The 17569-nt window shown below is 35.0% G+C and overlaps 1 protein-coding gene across 2 annotated transcripts in view; it reads left to right on the top strand.

Moving 5' to 3' along the window:
• Positions 1 to 17569, top strand: part of LOC144451067 (neurobeachin-like protein 1) — a 312418-nt gene that overhangs the window by 69066 nt on the left and 225783 nt on the right. For both annotated transcript variants that reach the window (XM_078141830.1, XM_078141831.1), the window contains exons 7-11: positions 6133 to 6392; positions 9886 to 9985; positions 12440 to 12546; positions 14709 to 14894; positions 15556 to 15799. In XM_078141830.1, coding sequence (XP_077997956.1) covers positions 6133 to 6392; positions 9886 to 9985; positions 12440 to 12546; positions 14709 to 14894; positions 15556 to 15799 — 897 coding nt within the window. The remainder of the gene's footprint in view (positions 1 to 6132; positions 6393 to 9885; positions 9986 to 12439; positions 12547 to 14708; positions 14895 to 15555; positions 15800 to 17569) is intronic.

A 17569-nucleotide genomic window follows, 5' to 3' on the forward strand; every position in this document is an offset into this window, starting at 1 on the left:
GGTGCAACAATATGGTGAAATTTGAATAGTGGTTAGTTGGTTGTTATGTGGTACAAGTGACTAGCATTTCCTAGCTTTTTGTAAATAAAAAACACTAGCAACATTCTTTTGGTGAAACTATCTTTGTTCTGTGTTTTGTCCCTCAAAACCACATTTGAACTGTACTGTGCTGTGAAACTGAATAGAATACATCAAGATGATAGAAGATGGAATGAATTATGCATTTCTAGAAGGTCAAATAAATTAACGAGGATACCTGTGTGTACATGGTTATTTAGTGTTGCAGTTTGTATACTCACATTCACCCTTTACTATTATAAACTCATCACAGATTTCTGTCAAAGTTTTAGCACATCTCGTTCTGATGAATATAACTTGTTCTTGACAGGTCCATTCACCCCTCTACCCCCATTCATTTATTAGAATCTTCCAATGTTGCAAGTCAAATTAATGGTGGACATAGAGTATGGTAAAATTTTCATTTCAGGTTGAATATTGAAAGATATAATTGTCTGCATTCCCCTATCTCAGCACACATTTTCCAGTATACACACATAGATGGAGTTTGCTTTGGTATAAAATCATAAACCTAGGGGGTCATATTAAGGTTAATTTTTAACCAACTTATGGGCTCCAAAACTGGTCAACCCAAGTATCATCTGAAAGCTGGCATCACATACTTTGGTATTTTGATGGAAACACAAAATCGAAAATTTTGACCATTAGGTACCTTTTGGCATGACTTTACCATTACAATTCTGCCGATGCTAAAAGTAACACCTTTTAGCACCTTCTTACACCTGTACCCATATGGTGAATAACGCCACCAGCCTATGCTTTGGGGCTATGTGTAAATAAAACTTGTTTGTCTAAACTAAGCATCTTGCTGGAACTCGTTGACACCTCTCAATCCGATAATGGTCAGTAGTTGTACCTCACATCACAGACAAGAAACTGTGTTCCTTGTCTGTGCTCAGATGTTGTACCATGGCTCACAGTCCTGCTTGCAGACGGTGCACGCGTTTCGCTCAACACCGTCCTACGAAAAGTAACCGTCCTATAGCGAGTGCGAAAACAAAATACTTTCGCACCAATAACAAAATAATTACATATAATTTTTTTTATAAAGCTATCAAATATTAGCAATCGGTCGAATATGTACTCATTTTACATCTTTTTGACGATAGTAGTCGCTGGTACGATCACAAAAGGTGTCGAAAATCGGAACTTTTCCAGTTCCGACTGATTTCAAAGTCCCGCCTTACAAACTCCGCCACATTTGATCGGGCGTCCGCTTGGGCATAAATTTTACGATTGAACTTGTGATTTCGGGATTTCTGGTCCTCCGGACTGGGACTAGTACTTTTGTAGCCAAGGCGAGGTAAAATTACTAAATAGTCGATTTATTGCTGATATTTGAACACAGATGCGTTAAATCTTTAGTTACTACTATACTAGCATTTCAGGTAAGCCCAGGTTTCACAACTGTCTCTTTGTAGGCGACTTACTCCGTATGCAAGCAGGGCGACATGGACCCTCAGACCACTAGTGGTCAACCGGTCTGAGATGGATCATAGACCCTACGAAATGGATGTAGCCTAGTAGAAATGTCTGTATTTGTGAACAGTAAGGAATGTCTCTCAGATAGACTGTGTCCATGACTGTACAATGTTGTGTCAATCAAGGCCTCTTCGCAGGTTTGTGAAAATGATGTTGGGGACTAATCTCCATTTCAAAAAGGGAAGTTTTTCTAACTGAAAAAGGTGTTTGTCCTGAATGTTCGATATCTTGCATTTCCGTCATTTTCTCGTCTCTGTTAATTTTAGCGACGAAGGGATATGATATTCCATAGAACGCCTTTTGTTTTATCAATTACAAACAATAGCATGTGAAGGGCGATATAATGTTGCCTTGTCCGAGAAACGGGAAGTACACTAGCTGTTTTCACTTCACTGCTCACACTTACATTGAAGAGCTATGTAGTCAGTAATCTTGGTTAGTCTATTCTATTGTCAAACAGAATTTTCCCTCAAATTCAACATCACTGTCAGAATATATTCGAGAAAGGTTTACAACGTTTAAACTTTATTCATCCTGGATCCAATAGCAAGTGTACATTCTTTGATCACGGATTTGCGAGTGCAAAACATTATAAAACTTAAAAGCACGGGACTGCAATTTTGTGTTCCTTGTCTGTGTAACCTCAGATCACTGAAAATATTCATTAGTGGTCTGAGTCTGAGTTGGAACACATCTCCGTTTATAGTGCTAGTTGTGTGTATTCACTAAGCCGTTTCAATATAATAATCATATGGATGTTTTATTTTCAACATCACGCAAACCATTGGCCTCTTTTCATGGTAGCGATTAGTCTATCTGCTAGACCTCGGATGTTCTTCCGATACAATACGACACACGACCGAACATCACTATCGAGGATGGAACATCCAAGGCAAGCCCTCACTGCGAATTTCGTTCGCTTATAGTAATTAGTATCGAAAGAAAGCACGAACATCTAGCAGCAAGATTAGGTAGCGATTTGACAGACGCCAACAAAATCGAATTTTAGACTCTAATATTACTCTTCGCACGTACAGAGTACTTTTTATAGGATAATATCATAAAAAGTGAATCAGAGCAAGCATCTAACCTAGAGTCTAAAATCAGATTTTATCCGATAATGGATATTTGTGTAATGTCGCGTCTTCATGGGGTCAGGTGTAAAAAAGACGGGTCAAAGTTTGGAAATGTGCACTCAGAGAACTGCGACACAACTGCTGACAGAGAGTTCTCAAATCGTATTTCAGAGCTAAGGTGGCTATTGTCCTGCGTGTTCATTATAAAGCGGCCAAGTTCGCGTCACAATTTGTAAAATAACGCTACGACATTATACTAAACAATAAAGAATAAATAAGCCTTTGAAGTTTCTGTGCTCCTACTATAAATACTTCCTATGAATCTGGCCACAGCTACTCATGTCCTAGTCTAGCTGCTAGACCTCAGGTGTTATTCTGAATTTACAATACGACAAGGATGGGCGTTCGCCGTCACAGCGAACTTCGTCGGGAGAAGCCCGAACGTCTAGCAGCAAGACAACCTCTTTCTATAGTGGTCTGAGCGCACCATGCATACAATGAAAAGATGGAAAAGAAGATTATGCAAATACCCGACACTTCTTTATTTCTGTTGATATAGATGATGAGGCCAATTAACACATTTCTAACAGCTTAGCATATTAACTAACCTCGGATTTTCGAGGTTGGGAAGTTCTCAATTGGTCATACTTTAGCATCGGAGAGAATTATAATGCTCATCTTACCTCTGGTGTGATTTGAGTCAAAAAAATTTATTTTTGGTCAAAAACCAAAAACTACTGGACAGATTGATCTGAAATTTGGTGGGAATATTCTTAGGGGTGTGTGAATTTAGATTAATGTGAGATTTGTTCATTAAATGATGATTCCTTCAGTAATATGCAAATTAGGGCTAAACATGTGTCTATTTGGTCAAAAATCATTAATTCGAAAACTACTTGAAATGTAATGTGATGCATCTGGGGTGTATAGATAAAGAAATATTAAGCATATAATGATTATGTCAGTGATATGCAAATTAGGTGTAAAAATGTGGATTTGATCTTAAAAAAGAATGTGGTCAGTGAGACTGAAACTTGGTGAGATATTTCTAGAAGTGTGATACTGCAGATTTTCTTCACAACATTTGACACAATTGGCCCTAGCAACCATGACCATGCCCTTAGCAACAGCCAAATGGCAGTATATTTTGGTCAAATAACATCATCTGGTAGGCAAGTGAGTAAACATTCAAAAAATGTATGTAAATACCTTAGCAACCATGACCACGCCCATAGCAACAGCCAAACGGTCATGTATTTCACAAAGATAACAAAAGGGATTAATAGACAATTAAACATTCTAAAAATGTATGTAAATTTGCCTAGCAACAAGACCACGCCCATAGCAACAGCCAAATAATCATGTATATTGCAAAGATAACAGGAAATAGGACAAATGAATAAACATTTAAAAAATGTATGCAAATATACCCAGCAACAAGACCGTGCACATAGCAACAGCCAAATGATCACGTATAACAAAAATGTATGCAAATATGTCTAGCAACATGACCATGCCCATAGCAACAGCCAAATGATTGCTTATAAAGATAACAACAGGGTTGGATAGGCAACTGGATAGGCATTCAGCAAATAACACCAATATCTTGCATGGACAGCATGTGGGTAAACATTTTTAAAAACTGTACAGTTATGCTAGAACACCATTGGCAATATTTTTGGTCAAAAACTTAAACTTCAAAACTACTTGGCAGATTGCCCTGAAATTTGGTGGGAACGTTCTTGGGGTGTGTAAATTAAGATTTGTTCATAACATGATGATTACATCTTCAGTAATATGCAAATTAGAGCTAAACATTTGTGTTTTTGGTCAAAAATCTGTAATTCGAAAACTACTCAGCAGATTGGGCTGAAATTTAATAGATGCATCTGGGGGTGTATTGATGAAGAAATATTAAGTATTTAGTGATCTCATCAGTGATATGCAAATTAGGTGTAAAAATGTGAATTTTGGTCAATAACATATCTCAAAAAGTGCTTGGTCAATGAGACTGAAACTTGATGAGATGTTTCTAGAAGTGTTATTCTGCAGACTTTCTTCAAAACATTTTGACACAATTGGCCCTAGCAACCGTTACCATGCCCTTAGCAACAACCAAATTTTTATGTTTTGGTCAAATAGCAACATCATCTGGTAGGCAAGTGAGTAAGTAACATTCAAAAAATGTATGCAAATATCACTAGCATGATAAGTTGGTCCAGAACAAAGCAATGATCCCATGTAATACTTATATATAATCTCCCAGTATTCCGAATGAGTGCCACGTCATCGAGGACAAATGATTCTCCTCATGTTGGCCGTATCCCGTATTTGGAGTCATGATGGGTGAATGGTTAGCGTGACTGGCTTGGAATCTACAGGTTGCAGGTTCGAGCCCTGTCGCTGCTTGCTGTTTGTTTCTGAGTGGCTAAAGTCCTTGGGCAAGATTTGAACCACGACTGTGCTTCAGTCAACCCAGCTGTATAATTGGGGACCTGGTAGGATGTAGGTTGCAGGTTGCAATGTGAAGGCTTTAATCCTATGCGCTTAAATGGCTGCAATGGATTGTATGCTCCCCGGGGAGTTGAGGAAGACTAAAGGGCCGTTGTGCCGTTCTGATCCGAGCCAGGGGTAATAAATTGTAAAGCGCTTTGAGCACGGTGTGGGAAAGCGCTATATAAGAACCAAACATTATTATTATTATCCCTCTGAGCCAATAGGAGAGGAGGGATACAGACATAGGGGAATCATGAGTCCGAGATGATGTAGCACGAAAGAGAAATAACTGTACAGGTTGATGATATTTACAAATAATTCAAAGTAGTTCCGACCATATTACTATACTGTGACGTCAAAGTATAGTAATGTGAAATGTATGGATTTCAAATTACTATACTTTGACATCACACCCTGTGAATATGAAGGTCTATGTATATGATAATTATTATGATAACACTAATGTGATGATATGGGATTTGAAGCATAGTCTAAAATGAATGGCAAAACAGTGAAGTTTGAACCAACAGCATACATGTATCAATTGTAACTGTTTTCACCACCATGACTGCATATATTACTTGAAATTAATAAAAATCATGAACATAAAAGAAATTAATATCTTACTCCTGCTTCACAGTATAACCAAAAAATCATATTTTAGCATAACAATCATGGCGACATTCATATCAACAATCAAATAGTATCTTTTATAAAGATAACAACAGCTATGGTTCAAAGCAGCCAAAAACTTACATTGCCATGAATTCTCACTCAAACTTATATGTAGTCTAGCTGTTACACCCCTCTGGCTATTCTGCTTACTGTTAAGGCAACTGAAGGTCAATACTGAGGGCGCTAGACATATGTACTCATTACATGTGAGCTTTATTTAGCAACCCCCAAAGTACAGATCCGATGTCTTACTTAGTACTACAAGACTAACCCAAACTATGCAGTTGTGCTACAGTGCCATTGGCACTATTTTTTCTATTTTCAGAGAGTCTACAAGATGAAGAGGGTTGGTCACTTAGTTCAGATCTACAGATACATTTACTACATATGTTTGGTGCTGTTTTATCTGGTATGCAAATTAATGCACTCAAAGCGACCAATCCATTTACTGTTGACACACTCTTCAAATTGGTCACATCTAAAAGTATCGTACAGCACCTTCCTGCCAAAACGGATGTTGTGGAGCTAGTGCTAAAATGTGTGAATCGTATGATACATGTTATACATTGTTGCAGTCCTGAAAAGGTCAGTAGTAACTGTGGTTTATCCAAACTTTTTGTATGGCATGATGAATGTTCGTTTTTTTGATGAAAACTTCAGTGACTAATACAGTACAAATGACTTTAGCTTTGCAGTTAATTCATGTAACATGACCTTTTTATACTCACTTGGCAGTTAATTCATGTAACATGACATTTTTGTACTCACTTGGCAGTTAATTCATGTAACATGACATTTTTGTACTCACTTGGCAGTTAATTCATGTAACATGACATTTTTATACTCACTTGGCAGTTAATTCATGTAACATGACATTTTTATACTCACTTGGCAGTTAATTCATGTAACATGACATTTTTGTACTCACTTGGCAGTTAATTCATGTAACATGACATTTTTATACTCACTTGGCAGTTAATTCATGTAACATGACATTTTTATACTCACTTGGCAGTTAATTCATGTAACATGACTTTTTTATACTCACTTGGCAGTTAATTCATGTAACATGACATTTTTATACTCACTTGGCAGTTAATTCATGTAACATGACATTTTTATACTCACTTGGCAGTTAATTCATGTAACATGACATTTTTATACTCACTTGGCAGTTAATTCATGTAACCTGACATTTTTGTACTCACTTGGCAGTTAATTCATATAATATGACATTTTTATACTCACTTGGCAGTTAATTCATGTAACCTGACATTTTTGTACTCACTTGGCAGTTAATTCATGTAACATGACATTTTTGTACTCACTTGGCAGTTAATTCATGTAACATGACATTTTTATACTCACTTGGCAGTTAATTCATGTAACATGACATTTTTGTACTCACTTGGCAGTTAATTCATGTAACATGACATTTTTATACTCACTTGGCAGTTAATTCATGTAATATAACATTTTTATACTCACTTGGCAGTTAATTCATGTAACATGACATTTTTATACTCACTTGGCAGTTAATTCATGTAATATAACATTTTTATACTCACTTGGCAGTTAATTCATGTAACATGACATTTTTATACTCACTTGGCAGTTAATTCATGTAATATAACATTTTTATACTCACTTGGCAGTTAATTCATGTAATATAACATTTTTATACTCACTTGGCAGTTAATTCATGTAACATGACATTTTTATACTCACTTGGCAGTTAATTCATGTAACATGACATTTTTGTACTCACTTGGCAGTTAATTCATGTAACATGACATTGTTATACTCACTTGGCAGTCAATTCATGTAACCTGACAGTTTTATACTCACTTGGCAGTTAATTCATGTAACATGACATTTTTATACTCACTTGGCAGTTAATTCATGTAATATAACATTTTTATACTCACTTGGCAGTTAATTCATGTAACATGACATTTTTATACTCACTTGGCAGTTAATTCATGTAATATAACATTTTTATACTCACTTGGCAGTTAATTCATGTAACATGACATTTTTATACTCACTTGGCAGTTAATTCATATAATATGACATTTTTGTACTCACTTGGCAGTTAATTCATGTAACATGACATTTTTATACTCACTTGGCAGTCAATTCATATAATATAACATTTTTATACTCACTTGGCAGTTAATTCATGTAACATGACATTTTTATACTCACTTGGCAGTTAATTCATGTAACATGACATTTTTATACTCACTTGGCAGTCAATTCATATAATATAACATTTTTATACTCACTTGGCAGTTAATTCATGTAACATGACATTTTTATACTCACTTGGCAGTCAATTCATATAATATAACATTTTTATACTCACTTGGCAGTTAATTCATGTAACATGACATTTTTATACTCACTTGGCAGTCAATTCATGTAATATAACATTTTTATACTCACTTGGCAGTTAATTCATATAATATAACATTTTTATACTCACTTGGCAGTTAATTCATGTAATATAACATTTTTATACTCACTTGGCAGTTAATTCATGTAACCTGACATTTTTATACTCACTTGGCAGTTAATTCATGTAACATGACATTTTTATACTCACTTGGCAGTTAATTCATGTAACCTGACATTTTTATACTCACTTGGCAGTCAATTCATATAATATAACATTTTTATACTCACTTGGCAGTTAATTCATGTAACCTGACATTTTTATACTCACTTGGCAGTTAATTCATGTAATATAACATTTTTATACTCACTTGGCAGTTAATTCATGTAACCTGACATTTTTATACTCACTTGGCAGTTAATTCATGTAACCTGACATTTTTATACTCACTTGGCAGTTAATTCATATAATATAACATTTTTATACTCACTTGGCAGTTAATTCATGTAACATGACATTTTTATACTCACTTGGCAGTTAATTCATGTAATATAACATTTTTATACTCACTTGGCAGTTAATTCATGTAACATGACATTTTTATACTCACTTGGCAGTTAATTCATGTAATATAACATTTTTATACTCACTTGGCAGTTAATTCATGTAACATGACATTTTTATACTCACTTGGCAGTTAATTCATGTAATATAACATTTTTATACTCACTTGGCAGTTAATTCATGTAACATGACATTTTTATACTCACTTGGCAGTTAATTCATGTAATATAACATTTTTATACTCACTTGGCAGTTAATTCATGTAACATGACATTTTTATACTCACTTGGCAGTTAATTCATATAATATAACATTTTTATACTCACTTGGCAGTTAATTCATATAACATGACATTTTTATACTCACTTGGCAGTTAATTCATATAACATGACATTTTTATACTCACTTGGCAGTTAATTCATATAATATAACATTTTTATACTCACTTGGCAGTTAATTCATGTAATATAACATTTTTATACTCACTTGGCAGTTAATTCATGTAACATGACATTTTTATACTCACTTGGCAGTTAATTCATATAATATAACATTTTTATACTCACTTGGCAGTTAATTCATGTAACATGACATTTTTATACTCACTTGGCAGTTAATTCATATAATATAACATTTTTATACTCACTTGGCAGTTAATTCATGTAATATAACATTTTTATACTCACTTGGCAGTTAATTCATGTAACATGACATTTTTATACTCACTTGGCAGTTAATTCATATAATATAACATTTTTATACTCACTTGGCAGTTAATTCATGTAATATAACATTTTTATACTTATTCAGACAGCTTCAAATACAACATGAACAAGTATAGAGGAACCTTCCACAGTTGGAAAGTAAAGAATTCAAGTCCATGTGTAATGTTTTCATCAGGAGCCTGTTTTTACTGCACTGAGAAGAAATAGGAATGCTTATCACTGTTCAATTTGATTGGGCAAAGGATCATGCTGTGTGTTGTGTGTCTCTGATAGTGTTAGTTTAGAGTTGAAATGTGTCTAGCTCTGCATCAAAAAATGTAATGTCCCACAAGTGAAACACCAAGCCAACACCATTTCTACTGTAATCCATGTGCCTTTGTTTTCTTATCAGAGACAAATTGATGTGAGTACGGTGTTGGGGATTTTCCTTAATATACTGATAGACAAAAAGCAAACTCATCATAGTGTGGAACTACAACAGTGTATGCTAAGTAAGTACATCATAGTGTGTCACTACAACAGTGTATGCTAAGTAAGTACATCATAGTGTGGAACTACAACAGTGTATGCTAAGTAAGTACATCATAGTGTGGAACTACAACAGTGTATGCTAAGTAAGTACATCATAGTGTGTCACTACAACAGTGTATGCTAAGTAAGTACATCATAGTGTGTCACTACAACAGTGTATGCTAAGTAAGTACATCATAGTGTGGAACTACAACAGTGTATGCTAAGTAAGTACATCATAGTGTGTCACTACAACAGTGTATGCTAAGTAAGTACATCATAGTGTGGAACTACAACAGTGTATGCTAAGTAAGTACATCATAGTGTGTCACTACAACAGTGTATGCTAAGTAAGTACATCATAGTGTGTCACTACAACAGTGTATGCTAAGTAAGTACATCAAAGTGTGGAACTACAATAGTGTATGCTAAGTAAGTACATCATAGTGTGTCACTACAACAGTGTATGCTAAGTAAGTACATCATAGTGTGTCACTACAACAGTGTATGCTAAGTAAGTACATCATAGTGTGGAACTACAATAGTGTATGCTAAGTAAGTACATCATAGTGTGTCACTACAACAGTGTATGCTAAGTAAGTACATCATAGTGTGGAACTACAACAGTGTATGCTAAGTAAGTACATCATAGTGTGTCACTACAACAGTGTATGCTAAGTAAGTACATCAAAGTGTGGAACTACAACAGTGTATGCTAAGTAAGTACATCATAGTGTGTCACTACAACAGTGTATGCTAAGTAAGTACATCAAAGTGTGGAACTACAACAGTGTATGCTAAGTAAGTACATCATAGTGTGGAACTACAACAGTGTATGCTAAGTAAGTACATCATAGTGTGTCACTACAACAGTGTATGCTAAGTAAGTACATCATAGTGTGTCACTACAACAGTGTATGCTAAGTAAGTACATCAAAGTGTGGAACTACAACAGTGTATGCTAAGTAAGTACATCATAGTGTGGAACTACAACAGTGTATGCTAAGTAAGTACATCAAAGTGTGGAACTACAACAGTGTATGCTAAGTAAGTACATCATAGTGTGTCACTACAACAGTGTATGCTAAGTAAGTACATCATAGTGTGTCACTACAACAGTGTATGCTAAGTAAGTACATCATAGTGTGTCACTACAACAGTGTATGCTAAGTAAGTACATCATAGTGTGTCACTACAACAGTGTATGCTAAGTAAGTACATCATAGTGTGGAACTACAACAGTGTATGCTAAGTAAGTACATCATAGTGTGTCACTACAACAGTGTATGCTAAGTAAGTACATCATAGTGTGTCACTACAACAGTGTATGCTAAGTAAGTACATCATAGTGTGGAACTACAACAGTGTATGCTAAGTAAGTACATCATAGTGTGTCACTACAACAGTGTATGCTAAGTAAGTACATCATAGTGTGGAACTACAACAGTGTATGCTAAGTAAGTACATCATAGTGTGTCACTACAATAGTGTATGCTAAGTAAGTACATCATAGTGTGTCACTACAACAGTGTATGCTAAGTAAGTACATCATTATTTTGGGACATTCCACTTTTATTCAAATCAACTTTCAATATTTCTTCTAACTTTTTACAAAACTAAACATCACAGTGCAATAATTATTGTGTGTGCTTCTCAAATCTCATATAAACCATTCCACAAATATGTACAATTAGATGTTATTCCCTAATACTAGTATTTGTTTTTGTTCAGCCAATGAAAAGAGCGACTCTTAGTGACAAGACCCTTAGGTATTTTCTGGCTGAATGAAGAAAAATATTAAGTATAACATAATTACCAGTGCCAGTAATATGAAAGAAAAATCATGGAAAGTAATCATGGCAATTTTGAACATTTTTACTCGTATTTCAAACACAACAGAACCCGTGATGTAGACACATGTTGTGAATTGTTGTAATGTAGAACAGCCAGGGTAATAAATTCTATATTTTTTTGCTCAACTTGGCTTGTGTACAGTATACATGTAATTGTGTATAAGAGCTACACTTAGTTAACAAGACTGCAAAAGGTATTGACAGCACAGTCCCTAAAATGTAAAAATCACCACTGTCAACTACTAGACAAAAATGGAAGGGAGATGGCCCTGTGTATTTCAGACAGCGATTTCAGTAAAAGAGACAGTACTTGATAATTCAATACCAGAAAAGTAGTAAAACTAGATGTGTTTCAAGTAAACATTCTCATACAAAGATGGAAGTTAGATGACTGTGTATAAAATTATCATAGCACATATCTGAGGCTATGACCAGAATAACAATTCTGTAAAGTTTTTGATGAAATGGTCAAATTTTTTCAGATATTTCCAGTTTCAATGAAAACAATTTGATTGACAGACTGCACAAATACTCATTCTGTTCCAGTTTCTCCATTAAACTTATTTCATTTTTCCAATACAGGATCCATTCCCGGTATGTTACAATGCAGGGATAAAGCAGCCTTACAAGCTATTCTTCTGGCAGTTAATACATTCAGATATATAATGCAGATACTAGACATAGCCAAGGTACGTATCTTACTGGCAGTTAATACATTCAGATATATAATGCAGATACTAGACATAGCCAAGGTATGTATCTTACTGGCAGTTAATACATTCAGATATATAATGCAGATACTAGACATAGCCAAGGTATGTATCTTACTGGCAGTTAATACATTCAGATATATAATGCAGATACTAGACATAGCCAAGGTATGTATCTTACTGGCAGTTAATACATTCAGATATATAATGCAGATACTAGACATAGCCAAGGTACGTATCTTACTGGCAGTTAATACATTCAGATATATAATGCAGATACTAGACATAGCCAAGGTACGTATCTTACTGGCAGTTAATACATTCAGATATATAATGCAGATACTAGACATAGCCAAGGTACGTATCTTACTGGCAGTTAATACATTCAGATATATAATGCAGGTACTAGACATAGCCAAGGTATGTATCTTACTGGCAGTTAATACATTCAGATATATAATGCAGATTCTAGACATAGCCAAGGTACGTATCTTACTGTCAGTTAATACATTCAGATATATAATGCAGATACTAGACATAGCCAAGGTACGTATCTTACTGGCAGTTAATACATTCAGATATATAATGCAGATACTAGACATAGCCAAGGTACGTATCTTACTGGCAGTTAATACATTCAGATATATAATGCAGATACTAGACATAGCCAAGGTACGTATCTTACTGGCAGTTAATACATTCAGATATATAATGCAGATACTAGACATAGCCAAGGTACGTATCTTACTGGCAGTTAATACATTCAGATATATAATGCAGATACTAGACATAGCCAAGGTACGTATCTTACTGGCAGTTAATACATTCAGATATATAATGCAGGTACTAGACATAGCCAAGGTACGTATCTTACTGGCAGTTAATACATTCAGATATATAATGCAGATACTAGACATAGCCAAGGTACGTATCTTACTGGCAGTTAATACATTCAGATATATAATGCAGGTACTAGACATAGCCAAGGTACGTATCTTACTGGCAGTTAATACATTCAGATATATAATGCAGATACTAGACATAGCCAAGGTACGTATCTTACTGACAGTTAATACATTCAGATATATAATGCAGGTACTAGACATAGCCAAGGTACGTATCTTACTGACAGTTAATACATTCAGATATATAATGCAGATACTAGACATAGCCAAGGTACGTATCTTACTGGCAGTTAATACATTCAGATATATAATGCAGATACTAGACATAGCCAAGGTACGTATCTTACTGGCAGTTAATACATTCAGATATATAATGCAGATACTAGACATAGCCAAGATATGTATCTTACTGGCAGTTAATACATTCAGATATATAATGCAGATACTAGACATAGCCAAGGTACGTATCTTACTGGCAGTTAATACATTCAGATATATAATGCAGATACTAGACATAGCCAAGGTACGTATCTTACTGGCAGTTAATACATTCAGATATATAATGCAGATACTAGACATAGCCAAGGTATGTATCTTACTGGCAGTTAATACATTCAGATATATAATGCAGGTACTAGACATAGCCAAGGTACGTATCTTACTGGCAGTTAATACATTCAGATATATAATGCAGATACTAGACATAGCCAAGGTATGTATCTTACTGGCAGTTAATACATTCAGATATATAATGCAGATACTAGACATAGCCAAGGTATGTATCTTACTGGCAGTTAATACATTCAGATATATAATGCAGATACTAGACATAGCCAAGGTATGTATCTTACTGGCAGTTAATACATAAAATATTGTTTCATTGAGAAAATCCTCCTGACAATTTGCAGAGTTCACTATCAGTATGATTATCCCGTCAGCCGACTACAATGTTCGCGTACACAAACAACAGTGAACATCAAAATTTTGACACGTTCCAACTGTGCATTGTCGCTCATTTTAGATGTGTTAGTTTGATGTCTAGCCCAATCACATCTCTCGATTTGCGTCATCAATATACTGGTATAATATAATTTGTAATATATTGTACTTTTCAAAGATAGACAAAGAACTCTCATTTAACATTGATAGGGATGATCTTGAATTCTTTATGACAAATACACATACAACTACATGTACAAATGTAGATGCTTATTACGTATCTGATTTTTTGTATAGAATGCAGGTGAATATGACCGGCAAGTGTTTGGTGTGTTAGTCATGAAAGTACTGTCAGCATTGATGACTGGGTCAGTGGCTGCCAAGGAGACATTTAAAGACAATTATGGATATGATAAACTGAGTGAAAGATTGCAGGCTTTAGGACAACCAAGTAGAGAATTGATAGATGCTGTATTGGATGTGGTAAGATTTGATTTAGCATACATGTGACAGATCTGTGAATCACTTTTTGACAGATATGTATCTTACATGTCACAGCTATATAAATCATTTGTGACAGATATGTAGCCTACTTGTGACAGATATGCAAATCACTTGTGACAGCTATGTAAATCACTTGTGACAGCTATGTAAATCACTTGTGACAGTTATGTAAATCACTTGTGACAGTTATGTAAATCACTTCTGACAGATATGTAGGATACTTGTGACAGATATGTAGCCTACTTGTGACAGATATGTAAATCACTTCTGACAGATGTATAGCGTACTTGTGACAGACATGTAAATCACTTCTGACAGATATATAAATCACTTTTTACAGATATGTAGCTTGTGTGTGACAGATATATAAATCAGACAGGCAGAATCAGACATGCATATACACAGACACACATGCACATATGAATACATGTATACACAGAGACACACATGCAGAGACATGCATATGCACACACACACAAACTGACACATACATACATACATACATACATACATACATACATACTTACACACACACACACACACATTACTCAATGAATATTATTCTTGTTTGTGAGGGTCACCCCAATAGAAGTTTTATTCCTTGAAATAACAAAGTGACTTGAAAATGTTTCTATTTCAGATTATTGAAGGCACCTTCAGTAAGAAATGTAAACCCAGCATGCCTAATACTAAGGTTGCCTTGGTGTTGTTGAAATGGATACCAGATATTGAGGACCATGAACTACAAGTGTGGGTAGCTGAGGCATTGAAGTTTATATGCACATTTAGCACACATAATAGAATGCATAGCTGTAATACTGGTATGATTACAATTATACTAGAAGTATTACGGAAATCAAACAAGATGCATAGTAAAACAGTTGGTAAGGATTGGATTTCTACATCTTTGCAATAATTGAGTACAGTTTAAATGGGCACAAGCTGACTTTATATGTTTTTGGGGATGTCATTTTTTTTCTGTATATTAAAAGGTACTCACAGTATTCTACTTACTGATGTATACTTAACAATCACTTGCAATTGCCTGAACTCAAACCTGATATTAGGATTCTTGTGATGATGTAATTTATCATATGTATAAAAATGTACAGTGACTACCTATATACTACATCATGTGTATGCTATGCAATCAACAGGTCTAAGAATGCCAGAAAACAAATTGTAAAGCCATAGAAGGTATGCATCAACATTAACATTATACTAGAATAGGACAGTACAATATAGTTACTTTGGAATGATAAATTGAAATGGATGAGACATTCAGTGAGCATCTGATTCAAAGAACACACAAAAAGGGATAAAACCACTGGAATTGGGGACCACTGGAGTTGGGGACCACTGGCATTGTGGACCACTGGTGTTGGGGACCACCGGAGTTGTGGACCAGTGGAGTTGGGGAACAAGACTGGCCACAATGTGTCCTGCAGGATAACACTAAGGTTCTAGAAAGGGAACAGGACTGATTAAAACATAAAGTAAAGGAAGCCACCAATCATGAGCAAGGATTAATGATACCATGGAGGTATGAGGATACCAACTACCTTCAATTTACGGACATATAATTCCGCCAGTCCAGAGATATACATCAGTGCTGAATAATTAAATCATTGCGTGATCAAGGTCAGTAGTAGATGGATCGAAATGTCACATTTGTTTCCAATTTACCGTTCCAAAGTATTGTACTGTCCTACTGATTCTTGGAACCATGAACAATATATTCTCCATATACTAAGAATAGTTTGATAAATTGTTTTGTAAGTATCTTCACTAGAGTAAAAGCTTATAACTCAGCTTGTGTCACTTTAAAGTGGCCATATGGATGAGGATTTGATATTTATTTTGGAATTTTAATTCATAAAACAATTTTATCATGGCTTTCTACTTGGAAAATCAATGTATGCCAAATCATATGCCAAATCCTTGTTTGTAACTCAATAAATTGCAAAAGCTTAATAAACGTATAAAATCTTTGTTATTGTACATACAATAACAAACTTTTTACGTATGTTTTAGCTTTTTGCAAAGTATTGAGTTACAAACAATATCTTGGCATATGTTGTTTCACATTGATTTTCCAAGTAGGAAGCCATGATAAAATTGTTTTATGAATTAAAATTCCAATATAAATATCAAATCCTCATCCATATGGCCACTTTAACTCTCTGTCTAGTTTTACCCATAGTTAGTCTAGCTGCTAGACCTCAGGCTTTCTTCTCAACACTCTGTTTCTGAAGGTGGCACACAATTGACCGATCGACCTGAGCACTGTAGCCACGCCCACCTTAGTTACCGTTGCTACTACGACAACTCCGCACGTTTTGCATGCTTTGTCGTAGGCAAAACATGGCGTCCAACGAGGCGATCGCTGAAAAATACTATTCATTTGGAGAGTTCTTTATCGTTCCACTACCACCAACGCAAAGATGATGTATCATAGGCTTTCCTAAAGTCGATAAATCGATGGAAACAATTTATTTTAGTTCGGTTTGTGTCAATTCACCAAATTTTATCGAAGTCTGAGAAACCACATGGCAGATGCATGTTGAATAAGATTTTACATCATCGCCGTCCCCGTTCCTGTACAGGCGGGTACGTATTTATTTATTTCACTCATGTTTTCATGGTTTTCATTG

The sequence above is a fragment of the Glandiceps talaboti genome, chromosome 20 (assembly GCF_964340395.1).
Source record: "Glandiceps talaboti chromosome 20, keGlaTala1.1, whole genome shotgun sequence".
In the NCBI taxonomy this organism is placed as follows: domain Eukaryota; kingdom Metazoa; phylum Hemichordata; class Enteropneusta; family Spengelidae; genus Glandiceps; species Glandiceps talaboti.